This window comes from Halyomorpha halys, unplaced genomic scaffold, assembly GCF_000696795.3.
Source record: "Halyomorpha halys isolate HHAL.00 unplaced genomic scaffold, Hhal_1.1 Scaffold1329.1, whole genome shotgun sequence".
Lineage (NCBI taxonomy): Eukaryota > Metazoa > Arthropoda > Insecta > Hemiptera > Pentatomidae > Halyomorpha > Halyomorpha halys.
Window position 1 is genome coordinate 149,121 of NW_027105015.1, and position 17,525 is coordinate 166,645.

At 32.1% G+C, this 17,525-nt stretch overlaps 2 protein-coding genes across 5 annotated transcripts in view; one reads left to right on the forward strand and one right to left on the reverse strand.

Annotated features, from left to right (window-relative positions):
- Prps (phosphoribosyl pyrophosphate synthetase) overlaps nucleotides 1-6,492 on the reverse strand; it is a 30,138-nt gene extending 23,646 nt beyond the window's left edge. Inside the window, exons 1-5 of one of the 4 annotated variants that reach the window (XM_067047498.1) lie at nucleotides 6,424-6,492; nucleotides 5,811-6,018; nucleotides 5,308-5,491; nucleotides 5,102-5,170; nucleotides 4,684-4,707 (exon numbers count right to left, since the gene is read on the reverse strand). In XM_067047498.1, the coding sequence (XP_066903599.1) occupies nucleotides 4,684-4,707; nucleotides 5,102-5,170; nucleotides 5,308-5,491; nucleotides 5,811-6,016 (483 nt within the window). In that variant the 5' untranslated portion in view covers nucleotides 6,017-6,018; nucleotides 6,424-6,492. The remainder of the gene's footprint in view (nucleotides 1-4,683; nucleotides 4,708-5,101; nucleotides 5,171-5,307; nucleotides 5,492-5,810; nucleotides 6,019-6,423) is intronic. The other 3 variants (XM_067047504.1, XM_067047500.1, XM_067047507.1) reach the window with 3 other exon arrangements.
- Ubc4 (ubiquitin conjugating enzyme 4) lies at nucleotides 6,015-12,078 on the forward strand. Its single transcript, XM_014434233.3, has 5 exons — nucleotides 6,015-6,331; nucleotides 6,665-6,817; nucleotides 6,898-6,980; nucleotides 7,046-7,209; nucleotides 10,727-12,078. The coding sequence occupies exons 1-5, from the start codon at nucleotides 6,269-6,271 to the stop codon at nucleotides 10,861-10,863; spliced, it is 600 nt and encodes a 199-aa protein (XP_014289719.1). The 5' UTR covers nucleotides 6,015-6,268; the 3' UTR covers nucleotides 10,864-12,078.
- The last annotated feature ends 5,447 nt before the right edge of the window (nucleotides 12,079-17,525 follow it).

Here is a 17,525-nt window from a genome sequence, read left to right on the forward strand (position 1 = left end):
AAAATGAATAGATAATTAAATTTTGATATATATACATATATATATCAAGAGAGAATATCAAAAACTCTAAAGAATAACAAAGACAAAAACGATTACGCAATTACATACAAAAACACGGCCACTTTATCTAAACTTTACAGCAATACGAAAGATTAAGACAAAATAGAACTACAATCCAATGTAGTGTATGAAATTCCCTCTGAAGAAAACTGTGGGAAATCCTATTTTGGAACTTCAGAACAGTATCTAAAAAGAAGGGTGTATCAACACAAATATAGTTGTAACTCTATGAGAAACCACCCTAACAAATCTGACCAAACAGCTGCCACTACAAATTTTAGACAGAAAGGACAAATCCAAATTTGATGCACCAAAAATCATACACCGGGAAAAAAACAACTTCAAGTGAAATTTAAAACAAATGATCACAATAGAAAAACATAAGAATCAAGCCATCAATAAAAAATCAGATGTACAAAATTTAAATTCATGTTATTCTAACCTAATAAATACATAAGGAGATTAAATTCAATTAACAACATTAAATAGAAACAGACAAAACATAAACAACAGACTGACTACCTGCTGAGAAAAAAAAAAAAAGTTACATGCTGGGAAACCTAAACAAACCTTACCTTCATTTCAAAACGGATTCAGTTCTTCCCTGAACCTGAACATGGTAAGATTATAATGTAGAACACACTGTGGTTGAGAATTGTAAGTGATGTTTAGATTAAACCATATTTAGATTATAATATTTATTTGTCAGAGATCGCAATATGTACTTGCAGTTTTGTGACAATTATTTGAAGTGTTTGTTCTAAAAAAATTGTTTTTCTCGTTGTAGAGCACGACTATGCAAACAATAAAGTTGCGAAACGTCACCAAAACAAAGTTGTATTATTGACTGATCCTAAAGACCCATTAATACGCACGCAAGCATCCGTGTGCTTGCATGCATATTTGGTGTGTATGTGAGTATTTGGGTAGATTATTAAACAGATGTGACTTAAGAATGGCTTATAAATACTCACAATTTATAATAAAAGAAAAAATAGGTTTAAACACGACCTAAGACTCTTAATAAGGATACATAATTATCTGAAAGGAAAAAAAAAAGAAAGAAACTTGTAAGAAAAAAGGACCAATATAAGTAGCTTTATGGAATATTTAAAAAAATCTAAGGGCATAATAACATTAGTTAAAAATTATTTTTAAAATGGAGTTAATATATTAAAATGATTTTATATGGCTTAGGAAATGTATTCTTTACCGAGATGAACTATGATTAAATACCCTTTGTCCCTATTACATAATTTATTAGGTTTCTATATTATGTAATGAAAAGATAAATGAAATAAGATAATAGTTATAACACTTTTTTTATATTTTATTTTTTACCCAATGCTATAATGAAAGAAATAAATGACACAAAAACTGCCACTTTCTCAGGAAAACAATATATAAAACAAACATACCAGGATATAATCCAACCTTATTGATAACTTTAAATATGCTCTAAGGCTGTGCTCTATATAACTATATAAGATTTTTAATTTCTTCTACATCAAAGACAAAAGTTTGAAAGAAAATAAATTGGTGAAAGCATTGCCAGTTTTTAAGAGTTCAAGCACTTGAAAAGAGATAATCAATCTACTATGCAAGTGGTTTAGGAAAAACTTCATTTTTTTAGGCCTAGGAGCTCCTAAAAATCCTTTTATCCATGGATAATTATAAGTAATTGAGGAGAATGGACCAGGGATAGGATTCCCTATATTACATTATTACCGTTTACCATTGGTTAATATATTATTGTTTTTACAAATATTCCCAAAACTGACATTTCATTCTATAAAACAAAATATAAAATATTTAAAAAGATATTAATAATAAAATAATATAATAATAATAGAATTTTTGCAAAGAACTTAATTACATATATACAAATTGGTTTATTACAGCAAAGCAAGATTGGGAAATATTCTATTTGTAGTTTTTAAGTTCTGATATTGCATTTTTAAGTTTCTTAAATGAGATTCAAAATATATATTTAGTATCTTCATTATACAAAACATTTTTCAAATTAATATTTTGGCATAAATAACAAATAAAATTGAAAAAATTGATTTGTAAATGAAAAAGTAAGCTCAAGAAGAGTATATGGCATCAGTTAAAAGGAGGCATTTTGCCTAAAAATAAATAATCATGCACTCTATTACTCCACAAAACATGTTTAGATTTTTAATTAAGATTTTGGATAATGAATGAACTCTTACAAGACCTGTATAGAGAAACAATTAGAGTTCTTAGCTTCAGAATGAAAAGAATAAGAAAATTAAACAACAATAAATTAGACTTAAGATGCCAAAACATATAATACAAAGATGTACCAAGAGAAAAAAAAAAAAAAAAGACACAGATCTAGACTGCGATGGCCGGGGAACTTCAAGGCTATCAAGCATACTCAAGTGTAAAAGATCGGCAAATGATTGATCTGATTGGAGGAAAATAATCAAGGAGTCCAAGGTCCTTCAAAAACCTCAGTTGATTAGATAATCAATTGTGGTCATATGATATTTTATTTCAACAAATAAATTCACAAATTGATATTTTAAGTGTATGATTATAGGATTGTATATTTTAATTTTCAAACAAATCATTTTTGATTCATTGGGTTTTTTTTTTTTTTGGTTAAAGGACCATACCTAATGGCGGCAACTATATTAAAAACCAGCTTTAAAACTAGAAAAAAAAATTAAGTTAAAGATTTATCGGGATATATATACATACATGAATATATATTTATAGTGTATATATAACTTTTCTGTTCAAGAAAACTCAAATAATTAAACAATAAGAACTATTTATAGGTTTCTTTTAGGTTGTTCTTGAAGTTACATAACCAAAATAGAATTTAAGCATAATACATAGTTCAAAGAAATAAAAATCATTGAAATCAGAATAAAAAAACACATCCTGATAAATTAAAAACCACTTCCTTCTTAAATTGAGTGTTGACTTGGCTCACCTACAGAATAACTTATTATTGACAAAAGTGGCAGGGCAACTTTAGTCTAGAACAAAGCCTGCTTTGACTTACCCATCAGTTTAAAAATAAATTAATTATAAGATAGGGAAAAATTTGGAACAAAATAAATCCAGAACTAGTTTAATCCTTGACTAAACAGAAGCTGACAATACATTACATTTTAGTCTTGGATTACTTATGTCCAGGACTAAGGTAGTTTAGATTAAATTGGACTATATTAAATGTTGAATCACCAACAAGCTCTGAATAAAAGTCAATTTGAAGTAGATAACTAATAAAATAAAGTGAGTTGGAGGACTAATGCTATCATCACAAAATTTGTGTAAGTACACTTTGTCCAATTTTAAAATTTGTATAAGTACACTTTGTCCAATTTTAAGATTTTAACAGTCTATCTCATCACATTGAAGTAAACATGATTAAGTTAATACATGCCAAAATAGAAATTTATATGGAATAAAGCTAAAGGATCAACATTACTTTTAGGCATGAATAAAATAACATGACTTTTCTTTGTCGCATTGTCTTTAAAACACAGTTTAGTTCACACCAAAGACAATGCAATTGATATTTTGCCTGATACATAAAATAAATAAAGATAAGAAAGAGATAAAGACTTATTTTCTGTGGCATAGATTGGCCAACAATACAATGTCAAAGAATTGTGATTAATACATAAAAAAAAAAAAAATAAAATAATAAAGAGAAGATATCTTATACTTTTTAAGTAAATAATAAAGAACAAAAGCGTTGAGTAAATTAAAGTATGAAGAAAGAGGGAGACCATAATGGTGTTAGGGTAATAGTTTCGCCCTTCCTTAATAAGTTAAAAGATATTTATGTTCAATATTTTCTGAAGAGTGGCAACCTCCAGATTGCTATATGTTATCAGGAATACAAAAAGCCTTTGAAATGTTCCAGAGCTTTGTTCTAACTACTAGCAATTAAGCAAGTTAAATAAAACTTTCCTTATTGAATAATAATTCAACTAACCAAATGGCTTAACACATATAACTTTAAAAAAAATGAGTAAATACGAGTTTAGTAAAATTTATTTTTAAAACGTTGAGTAAAATTAACCAATTATTTACCTTTCCATTCTTCCCCCATCATTTCATCACTTTATATGAGAAGGATAAGATGGTTCACGCAATGGTCAGGAAGGATTACATAATTGTAAAAAAAATATTTTTGAGTGTCATCGAAACCATCTTATCCTTCAATAAATAAATAAATATATATGTATATGTGTATATATATACAAATGATAAAATAATTATCTTCCAAAAGTTTAAAAATATGAACAAATGATAACTAAAATAAATAAAAGACACAACAATTATAAAGTTAAAATCTTGCTAACACTTCTGATTAAAATAAAATAACAAAGTGAAACCCTTTTGTTCATTATTATTTGGCGACATTGTAGTTTAAAATCAACTTAATTTATAGGAGTCAACCAATCAGTAACTTGTTTATATATAAGTTTGCATATAAGTTAATAACACAAGGTAATTTATTTAGTTAACATTCCAAAAGATTTAATAATTAAGATAAAGCAGACTCAATAATCAACTCTTCACAAAATTTCACACAATTCTAGTGTGCAAACGCAAATGGCTGACTTTACTTACGGTACTTGGAAGAGGAGCAAAATCCTGTAAAAATTTAAATAACTTTTTTTTGAAATGATCAGTTTGAGACAATAAAAATGTTCAATAATAATTATTAAGAAATATAGTACCAACATATTTAGCTCCTATGTATAGATGATATAATAATGTGAATTAACAAACTATGACTAAATAATAAGATATATGACTAGATTGACCATATTTATGATAACATGAAAATAAACTGTTTTGTTTCTTACAAACCAACTATAGACAAATTGACACAGTTAAACTAAATACCTCTGTTTATCTTACATTAATGCATAATAGTTAAATGACATTTACAAGACATGTGAATCGTCTATGCAATATATACCCATTATAAGAAAATATATTCAAAGCATTAACCCTAAGCCCAAAAACTAATAATATTCAATACCCTGAATTTCCACTCGTAGTTTTTATAAGTTGTAGTTGGAGCAGATCCTGGAGTTGTTTCACCTCCTGCCTGTCATTAAAATAAGTTTTACTCATAACGCTCAGAGTTAAGCTGAACGTTTATATTTTAAATATATTATAGACAAAATGAATCAAATTCCACACAAATTGGGTTTAGTTGTTAGTAATGAAAAAACATTCATCTACCTTGTCCTTCTTATCCTGTCTAGCATATGGAAAACATGGGATAACTGCTGTTACACGAGAAGCAGAAGCAATTTTACAAGCATTGATCATGATTAATAATTCCATTAGGTTATCATTAACCTCACCACTACCACTCTGAACAATATAAACATCTTCTCCACGCACAGATTCACCAATTTCTACACTGAAAGCACAAAATCAAAAGCAATTAATGATAGGTTAAAAGTTGCTTGAGTAAAATATAATTAAAACCTATTTTCTAAAAAAACTGAGCCAGTATTTTGATAGTATACAATGAAATTTCATTTAAAATTAAAAATATCAATTTGAAAGATCTAAGACGTAAATTTAAAAAAAATAACGAAAATATTAATAATAAACGGTATAATATATTGTCTTCCATTATCAAAACCGGTTGTTTTTAAATATTAAATAGAGCAAAATTAATATTACGCTAGGTACTTACAACTATTAAATATCTCACTTTGAATGAATTGACTTACCATGTTTCCAAATTACTAAATTTTTTAGTAACGACTTTTCCTAAATCAATCCCAAGACGATCAACTATCCTTTGAGCGAGATCAGGATGCGAAGTTCCGCTGAACACCTTAATGTTAGGCATTCTACTTTTAATGTAAGTGTTGGGCTTCTCTAATTTCGATCTTAACAAACTCTTCGCACGTACTGACTCTGATAAGACAGGCATCACTGAAAGAATTAGAAACAAGCTCAGACTTCCGGCCAATCACGAGGCATTGCAATCAGCTGTGCATTGTGGCATTGGCCAACAGCTCATATTTTCGAAAACCAGTTCCCTGTTAGGTGCTCTAAATTTTGATAGATTTTATAAAAACCGCAATGGTCTAAAACTTTCATTTCTTACAATTTCGGTTTTATAAAAGTGTAGACTATGAAGCCATAAATTAAAAATACATTTAAATCTAATCTTGGAAATACCATGGCAAACATTGCAGCTCAGAGGATAAAAAGGGAATTCAAAGAAGTTATCAAAAGTGAAGAAGTAAGTTCATAAATTATAGGTTAGCTTGCAATAATATTTTACACTAAAATATTGAACTTTAATGGTCATTACCATGTTTAAATTATACTTACCCTGTTGGCTTACCAATGTATTCTGATTAATTAATCTCAATTTTAGAGTTATATCACTTATTTTTGTAAGTTTTTTTTTTTTTAGTGACATAAGAAGTGTTCTTTACGTAAATTGATATCTTAAGATCATGACCTTTATCTAACCTTTGTCATAACTGACTTGTTTTTGTAAATTCAATAAATGTTTTTTTTTTCTATTGTATTTATGAATTCAATGTTAAATAAGGTTTTTATATTTTAGGTAGCAAAGTGTGCCATAAGACTAGAACTAATTGGAGATTCCTTCACTGAATTACGGGGTGAAATAGGAGGTCCACCTGATACTCCGTATGAAGGTGGTTTATTTGTTTTAGAGATTAAAATACCTGAAACATATCCCTTCAATCCTCCAAAAGTGAGCAGTGATTTGGTATTGTTTAAACCAAGGACTTTCTGAAGTATTATCATTTATAACTAATACATGGTATATTTAAGGTCCGGTTTGTTACCAAAATATGGCACCCCAACATTTCATCAGTAACAGGAGCGATATGTTTAGATATCCTAAAAGACCAATGGTAAGCTTGTTGATATATTTGTAATTTAAAAAATCTTTCTAAAATTTTTATAAAGTAACTTATAGGGCAGCAGCAATGACTTTAAGAACAGTCTTACTTTCTTTGCAAGCATTAATGGCTTCACCTGAACCAGATGATCCACAAGATGCAGTGGTGGCAAAGCAATTTAAAGAAAATGAAGAAATGTTCAGGTTAACTGCAAGATATTGGACTTCTGAATATGCTGGAGGTATTTTACATTTTTAAGTATCGTAGAATCCTTAAAAAAAGTTATAATTTTCCTTTTAAAATTATGTTTATTTTGGGATAATATTAAAGATTAGAAGGGAATTTATTGTTTTGTTTCTATCAAAGTACTTACCTGCTGAAATGCTAGCTATAAACATTCATTAAATATAATATTAATTAGCAATGAATAAATTAACATATGCTATTGAATGATTAGCCCTAATGTATTTCCCCTTACTATTTTTATTAAATTTTTTCCTTTCTTATTTATTTTATCATTATTATTTTTTTGTTCAGATTTACTATTTTCAAAATTGGTGATCCTTTATATTTCTTTATTATATTTTAACTTTAAAGTCTATTTGACAAACTTGGTTAAACATCTATTAAATAATTTAAAAGTATGTTTACACCTGTTTTTGTGCCTGATTGCTGATTTAAGTATCAGTTTGATCTTAGATTTAACATAACATTACTTATTCAGGAAGTAATGATTCCAAGACTTAAATATATTACTAATTCCTGTTTAGCCTCTAGGTTATCTGATTTCGAGTAAGTTTTATTCTTGTGTCACCATGTTTTTTATCAGTTTATTCCAAGACTCTCTGAAAGGTCAGTATGGGTTCTGTCACAAGCTAAACCTCCTGATCTAGTAATAGTAAAAGTTATAAATACTATGCAAAAACTTCCAGAACTTAAGAGAGAGAGTGGTCAAGTAGACAAAGCAAAGAAAATCCTATCTTCTAATTGGACTGCTCTGTCACTTTGGCAACTGTTTCTCTGCCAATTTTACTCATTACCCTATTTACCTGGTCTGGTCCTGTCGTGTGAAGGCCCCTTCGTTTGATAGTTATGTGTTATTTTTTTCAAAAGGCATACTCCTACTTAGTCGTTAATTACAGTAATATAATGTTCTATATTTGGGTTCCACTGTTTGTCTTTTGCTTGAGTAATTAAGGTATATTTGGTCGCTTATGCTGTAATATCTTGCATCTCTGGAAAAAACTTAATACCATTAAAAAAAAAAATGAATACTTCATTATGGATATATCTTAAAAGAATACTCAAACGCAGAAAAGAATTTATAGGTATCCTACAAAATTATAGTTAATACAAAATGTCTTAAGAACGATGCGTTGATGTTTTATTCTTTTTTGAATTATTTAAATCATATTGTTGATTTTTTGAGTTAAGTGTTATCACTCCTGTAGTGACGATTTTGAATTTCTCTCTTCTTATTCTTATAAGCTGTAAAACATCTGTTTTACCTGCTAGAATGTCATTACTTTCAAGCAGGTAAAACATCTGTTTTACCTGCTAGAATGTCATTACTTTCAAGCAGGTAAAACATCTGTTTTACCTGTTTACTTTATCTAGCATATCCATCTTCTAATAAGTCCTAACAACACCAAAATTACGCTATCATTTGCAATCATTACGAGTATTGGTGATTAAGAGTTTATCATATTGTCTTTGCATATAGTTGCTTGTGCTGCATTTTTAGTTATAACCATTTTAATAGAAGAAGAAAGTGTTGAAAGATGAAAAAAAAAAAAAAAAAGAATTTGGATATCTTATATGATATCCATATATAGCATGATATCATGATATGAGTGGTTCATTGACAAAATTGTTGCTATATATCACCAGAAGATTTTTAATTTCTAATTCAAACAAATTATAGAGACAGTATTCATATAGTAATAAAATTGACAATAACTCATCACTTTTTGGCCACAGGAGATTCCCATGATAGTCTTTTTTTCTAAACTACTAATTTCAAAATCAATTCCTGTATGTAATAGGGTTATCATTTATTATTTAAAAATATATAGTATAAGATTTAATACTTACAATAATAATGAATGTTTAATTGAAGAATTTATGAATTCAAGTTACCAGAATAAACCAAGATTGTTTACACTAAATGTACACACAGAACAAACTACCTTTGATCTGAGACAATTTCACAAATGGCGAATGCGCATGGCTTCTGTTTATATCAGGCAGTCATTTGTAATCATTTTGCGTCCTTTAGGTAAAAAAAAGATTAATCATGGTTTCAAATATGTCATTGGCAATTATTTTGTTTTTTTCTTGTTTAAAATTAGTTTAAACTCTGTTGAAAAAAAGTATTTACATTTAATATTCCTGGCATGATAATGCCTTATTAAATCTATAGATAAGTTATCATACAATGAAGTTAAATTAAAATGAGAAAATCTGTTTGAAGGGGAATGATAAAAAAAAAAATCCTAGATCATGTAGGATTTAAGCAAAGGTTTTATTTCTTAAGATCTTATAATTTGCAGTTAAGTGTACTGTCTCATAACATACTTTGAATAATTACTGATATCTTATATAATGGAAAGAAATAATTTAAATTTCTTGATTACTATTGATTTTTTCCATACCCAGATATAAATACTTGTATGTCATAATAGTGAAATGTATTTGAAAATATATAAACTGCTCACAAATTGAAGTGACCCACTAATAACTATTCGGGTATGACTGCTTTTTAAACAATGGAGTTTTTTTTTTTAGGTTATTGGTTTTAAAAAAAATACCTGGATGCTGAATGAAACTATCTAATAATCAATTATTAATAAAAAATAAAATTTAAATTTTTACAATTTAAGAAAAAATAAATTGTTTTTTCCTCATTCTTATACGGCCTTTGTAAGGTGCTGGACCTTCTCTGCTTAGAATTATAGATTCACATCTATGGTTCATATTCATTATATGATTTGAAATACAATGTAAAGTCTAGTCTTCAGTGGCCCTCAATTACATGAGTCTGCAAATAGATCCAAGTTAATTAGGCAAGATAAACACATGTATAACTGATGTTGGGCATGTTCAATTGGATTCATGTCAAATGAACAAGCAAGCTAGTTCATACCACCCTTGCTCTAAGATTAAGTTCTGACCAAATTCTTGTGATAAAATGAGTATAACAGGCCTCATGATATTGTCTAGGTATATTTGTGTGATCTTATCCTCATTCCTTATCTATATCAGGTGAATTTTTCAATCACCCATTACTGGCTCAGTCATATCTATATTAAATAGCTGGTTTTGCATTCCCATAGCATCGATCATGATGAGGAATAAAGTTCGATTAGTCAATAAATTAACAACGGTCCTAGTTTTTATTAGTCCAATGTTCATGAGCCCATCGGAGACAAACTGCTCTCAGTCATCTAGTTATCAAAACTCTCTTTGTTACCATAAAATCTTATCTCTTAAGGTGGTTGAATTAAAAATAATCTACAATGGTATAAACTATGTGAGTTTGTTTTATTTTATTATTGTGTTTCATTGATCCTCATAAGTGGATAAGATAAAAATGGTGGATAAGTTATGGAACTATTCTATTTAGAACTTGAAAAAAATTTATATTATTTTTATGTATCCACTTCAATTTTTTTGAGCAGTTTATTCATGTTATTATTATTATTATTATTATTATTTATTTTTTGTTTGCTGTTATTAAAATATTTGTTAAATAACAGGGCCAAATCAGAATCAGGACTTTCAAAGGAAAGTTCAAAGACTAATTGATATGGGCATCGAATCTGATAGAGCTTGTGTAGCATTGTCAGCATATAATTGGGATTTGGAGAGAGCTACAGAACAGTTATTCAGCTAGTTTCAGCTCAAAAATAGTTCTTAAATTAGTCAAATTTCCATAAAATAAACATTATTTTTATGGACTGAAACAAATTTGTATATATGTAGTTTTTTAACTTAAACTAATTTAAAGAAGAAGAATGGATTGTAAATTCGTCTTCAACCGAAAAAAAACTTTTTGATATTTTATAAACGAGGTATGGTTTGTTTCCAAATGAAATTTGATTAAGCCAGGTAATTACAAATTACAGTAAATCATGAATTCTGAAATATCAAAGAGTTTATATGAATAGAAGGTACAAAAACTGTAATATACGAATTCAGTTAAATTTATTCGTAACTTAAATTAATGTCATTTTATTATTATAGAAAAACTTTTATATGAATTAAAGAGGAGTAAATTTTTCAGTAATAGAGTTTCTGATTTTTTTTTTTCTTTTCATTTTCAAACCTCTATTCACTTTGATATTTGGTATCACTTTGAGGCATTAAATAGTTTAGCTATATTTTAAATAGTTGGCTCCGATATTAATGTGAACTGTGAAATAAATCTAACATGCAGTTTGAAATATTAATTATTTATAGAGATTCTTTTTTAAAAGTTATTATTTATAATGCTGATTTTGTACTTAAAATAGTTATTCTCTAACAAAACAAATTATTTATTTATTATATATATAAATAATTGACCATATAATTTGAAATAATGAATATTGTCTGGGTGGCAGTCAATAAAGAACATAAATAGTCAACCACTATTTGTTTTCTGACGTTTTGCTCCAGTTTGTAGAGCTTCATCAGGGTAGTTTGAGAAAGTCTCTTAAACCATCTACTTCAACAGCCCCGATGAAGCTCCAGAAAGTGTGGTGAAACGTCGGAAAATAAATAGTTGTTGACTATTTTTGTTCTTTTTTGACTGCCACCTGACCATCTTCATTATTTTAATTATTTATTTATTTTTATTTCGTACCACACTCCAGAAATACTTGAATATGTAATTAATATATCTGCTATCATTATCGTAATTCAAATTGATTATGTACGAATAATTTAAAAAAAAAAATCAAGATTATAATTTTCTGAAGGTACTTGCATATTATATAAGTTGTTAGTTTCATAAGAAAATTTTGATGTTTTAAAAAAAATAAATTTAAGAATAACTATTGTTGCCATGCTCATTTCCTCTAATGTAATATCAATATTAAGAAAATAAGAAAAACATGCTTACAAATTTCTTCTGAATTTTATACACATGCTAACTTACTTCTTATCTTTACATATTTATTATTTATACATATACTGCTTATATATGTATGTATGCGTGTACATATGTATGTATGTGTGTATATATAAGTTATGTGACCCTGGGAAGAGACTTATAAAAAAAAGGAAGTAGGTAGAGAGAACAACTACCTCTGAACATCAAATCAACACTGTTTATTGATGGGATCCCTCCTCCTATATATATATATATATATATATATATACATATATACAGTGAACAGCTGACAGCCTGTAACTTCCCCACACCAGTTTACTCACAATCCTCCTAAACTATAAAGAAATATAAGAACACGAAAAAGTTAACAAATACGCCACCTATTCAGGCAACGAATACTACAGTGAACATGTATAAAATAAAAGTAATACTATAAGTAACTTACAGAAAAAAAACACCTGCATTTTACATTGAATACAAATAAAATAAAATAAAAAAGTACTAAAACTAACTTATATCTAAGAATAAAAAAAAAAAAAAATACAAGATTATGTGTACAAAGATGCTGAGCTGATGACAGGTTATGATACTTGGAGCTTTAATTGTTCAGTGAGAACAGTTCTCCCTTTCATTGGCTTCTGGAGGCTTTCAATGATAATCAACTATCAACCTAAATGGCCCCTTATAACGTTCTAACTCCTTACCCTGATTAATGCTTAGTTTAAGGTATACTATCATCCTGATTTTCACTGTTCCTATGGTTTCCCCGACCCGAATTTTCCTGAGTCACCCTTCAGTATATTTCAGTTTTTATCCTACTGTGCACCTTATCCCACAATTTCTTCAGCTCTATTCCATTATTAATTATGGCCTCCTCGTTCGCAGTTGTGACTGTAGTCCTGTTGATGTGCATGATGTCCGAAAAGAATTTTGAATGGCGAAAATCCCGTAACTGAGTGAATTGAGTGGTTATAAGCTACAATTGGTTTAGACATTGCAATGTTAGATTCCAAGCCCTTCTCAATCTGATATACCCTGAGTGTGCTAGGATGCCGCTCTATGCCTCCCCTGCTCTTGGGACGTCCAGTCCTTTCATCTCCGCCCTAATCTTGGCATTATCAAATTCCCTTCCTCCATCTAATACAATGCGATCTAGAACACCATAAAATTGAAACCATGTACTAAGCGCCTCCAATACAGCCTCTGCTGTTCTGTCCTGAACTTGATATGCCATTGCGGTCTTGCTGAAAAAATCTATGACAGTTATCCAACTGTATCCCATCCAAGTGAAAGACTCATATCTATACTATATCACTTAGTGGTGCATCAGTGGTGGGAGTTTCCTCTTGCCTTGCTTTTGGTGGGTTCCTATCATATTTGGTGCTTAGACAGATCTTGCATGGCCCTGTTATCTCCTTTATCGTCCTATTAATCCCTCACCAAAAGTAATGCCTGAAGAGTTTCGCCCAGCACCCTATAATTCATTTTCCCTTGGTGGTACGCGAATGTTACCTCCTTCTGTCGCTCGACATCATTTAACGTATTCACCATGAGTTAGCACCGCATAAACGATCTATCTACCCCGATTTGCTCTGATCTCCATAATCTTTTACATTTTCTCCCAAATTACCGCGTTACCGATGTAAAGATGGTGACTCTTCCCGGAATTGGAAGCGTCTTGAAGTATTGCACAAATTTGATCCTCTCTAGTCCCTGGTTGTGACCAGATGGTTGTAATCTCACTCCTCTCGTACCTGGTGTGTGCAACCTTTACTGGGCAGACGTCCTTGTTTTCCATATGATCTCTCTCCGCTTGTCATTGACAATCTGATCAAATTCTGCCGTGTCCGTTTGTCTTTCATCTAGCTGGCCCTCCCCTGCCAACGATTCTTCTTGGTCGGTATCATCTGGCATATCTCGTTCATCCTTCGTTTCTGGTTTCTATCCTCGCAGAAACTGTTGCATACTCTCGGATTGTTTCCCTTTGTCTTCTATCGGTTTCACCATTATAGCCCGCAACTACATTTTCCTTCCCTGGTTTGTATACAATGTCCAATTTTTATTGGCTCAACAGCTCTTTCCACCTCGTAACCCGTACTGAGGAATCTTTTAATTTCCCGACCCATTACAAGGGTCTGTAGTTGGTACGAACACGTAAGGTCTGAAATGATCGACGGCCCACACTATTTCCAGCAATTCTCTCTGCAAAGCGCTGTACCTAGTTTCGGTGTCAGTAAGCCACTCTCCATCTTCGCTTTCCTAAGATAAAACAGCTCCCAGCGCGTATTCGCTCGCATCCGTTGTAATTATAAAGGTCTTGTGAAAATCGGGAAATGCGAGCAAAGGTTTCCTTTGCAGCTGCTCTAAGCACCGCCGAATATTGTCCTCCAACACTGGTGTCTCAATGAATTCCTTTCCTTTCTTCAATAAGTTATAAAGAGGTACCCCGATACTCAGCCATCTCCGGTACAAACCGCCGGTAATAATTCAAGGTGCCTACAGACCTCGGACTCCATTCACATCTTGCAGTACAGCCACCCTTTGAATTGTTTCCACTTTCTGAGCATCCGGTTAGACTCCCTCTTTTGAGATAGTATGTCCTAAAAAATTTGCTTCTGACCTAATGAAAGATTTTTCTTTTGATAATTTTAATCCAAATTGCCTGATTCTTTGAAATACGCAGTCCAGAAGATGTACGTGTTCGGTCTCCGATTATTGAACACTAATAGGTCATCCATATAAATTTGACCCATGAACTCATCCATCCCCTGTAGGAATTCATCCATAAGGCGCTGAAATGTTATAGGAGCATTTATTAATTCGAACGGCATTCGAGTAACTTCATAATGTCCTCGCTCGAACGTGAACGCTGTCTTATGGCGATCTTTCGGGTGCATTTTTATCTAGTGGTAACTGCTTTTAAATCCAGTGAGCTAAATATTTTTGCACCACCTAACCTGTCCAGAATGTCCTCGAACCGGGGCATTGGATATTTTTTATCCACTCATTTAGTTTTTTTGTAATCAATGACAACCCTATACTTCTCTTTGCTATCCTCCGGCACACACTTTTTCTTCACTGCCCACAATGGGCTATTGTATGGTGATGTGCTATACATGATCCTTCGGATGCATTTTAATTTGATAATATCCAGCCTTCAAGTCTAAATACCGAAGTTCCACTCACCCTGTCCAAAATGCCTTCAAATCTGGTCAAGTCTTCTCGTCTACGGTATTCTCGTTCAGCTTCCTGTAATCTATTACCACCCTGTACTTTTTGGTGGTTTCAAATGGTGTGCTCTTCTTTTTCACTGCTCACAACAGACTATTGTACGGCGGGGAAGTACTGTCAATAATTATTCCTCGGCGTTTTAAACTTTGAAGCTCTTCCCGGATGTGGTGACGAGCGCCTGCGGGTGGGTATCTCCTCTCTTTCATGTATATCACTTTGTCTAGTTTAAGTAAGATTTAATGGACCGTCGTCCCGAGCTTGTCCCCTTCTTTAAAAAAAAACCGTGCCCGTGTAGGCCTCGGCGCGAAGCGCCGAGGCGACATATTTCCGTGACAACGTATACTCTATGCTAATATTACATAAATATAAATTAAAATCAATCCAATGTTATATATTTGAAATAATAAACCAGTTCACATATTGAATTCAGATATTTATTTTTGCTTGGTTATACATTAATTAATTTTTATACATATGATATAATATCCATATGTTAAACGAAGTCAATTTCCGTTACGGGACACTTTTTCTAACATGGCATCCCGCAAAATGATTTATAAGACGTTGTCACGTCAAAAAGATGTCTGCATATTCCCTCCTAAGGCTTCGTCTCCAGTCCTCGACCTGATTGATTGCTCCAACCCGAGCGCCCGCGTTCTAACACTGAAAATGGCATTTGTGGATTTTTCCTCCCAACTTAATCTTCCATTTCCCCCTGCTATTCCTAACCCAAGCTCCCACCTTCCCTAGTAGGTCACACCCCACGATCACTTTGTATTCCCTCGGAATACTAACTACAACATGTACCGGCAAGTTCTCCCTACTAAATCCCCACCGATTCAACCCTATCTCCACCTCCCCCTCTACTTCACAAGGCCCATCCAGAGTGTTCAATTTACATTGGCATTTCTGAATCTTGTGTGTCCTCTCTCCATCACACAGCTTTTGCAAGGCTTCTTGGCACATGATGGTGTTGGAACCGCCAGTGTCCACCAGACACCTCACTCTTGCTATCTCTATTATAGGCAGACCGCCGGTATTCTCCCTCAAGTTCTCATCATCAATAATTCAGCAGTGTGCGGTCGCATCTCCGCTGACAACCTCTTCCGATGTCTCGCGTCTTCCTCTCTCCAGTCCTTCGCCTCCATTCTCATCTGTTCCCTCGTTTCTACCCTCTTATTCTGACTCTGACCGTAACTTATATACAGTGACCACCTAATCAGGTACTCAGCTGACAGCCTGTAACTTTATATATATAAGTTACGGTCAGAGTCAGCTGTTATTTCGATGTCAGCTGACCGAATGTATATAAAGAGATGTACCGAACCCAATAAAGCCAGTATTTTACAGCAGTTCAAGCGTGTTTGGTGTTAGGTCTTATTCCTTCTTCTCTTTTTTTGACATTTTGCTTTCTCTTTGATTTACGACAAGTAACGGAATAGTGAGAGGAGCAGTTCTAAACATCGAAGGTCACAACTTCACCAACCCACTTTCTACTGCAGCCAACAAACCTCTCGCAACAGACAACCAACCTGTAGCTGCAGTGAACCCGGAGATGGAGCCATTACCGAAAGTCTCTTCAGTGCAAGCTCATGCCACGACGCTAAAATGTATTAAGGTCCGTACGGGAACTGCCCAGGACCTGAGGAAAGCGGTGCCGGACTTAAAAAAATTCACCGAAGAAACTGGAGAATTAAATCACTTTTAAAAGGGGGTGACCGATTAATAAGCCAAATTGAGCGAAATCTACTCGATAGTGAAGATACGGAGGCATTAAAAAGAGCGGTCGTCTGCAGAGTAAAGAGGAGCACCCTCAATCAGATTCATGCGGACGAAGAGACCGCTTGGAGAAGTACCAAGGAAAGATTAAAGAAGGCGTTTGGAGGAGGACATATTTATGATGATCAGAGAGACAAAGAAACTAAAACAGTCTAGCGGGTAATATGCCGCGGAACTCCTGGCATGCTTTAATAGAATACAAGATAAACTCAGCGAAATGATGGAAACAATCCAGGTACAGGTAGGTTGAGTAGATCTTCAGATGAATCTTCGCAAGCATCAGAGACCGAAGAAGAAGTCTAGGAGCCACGGAACCGAGGTAGTCAAGGGGACAAGGTGGAAATAAGAGGATAGAACCGAGGGAACAGATGAGAATGGAGGCGAAGGACTGGAAAGAGGAAGACGCGAGACATCTGAAGAGGCGACCGCACATGCTGAATTATATATATATA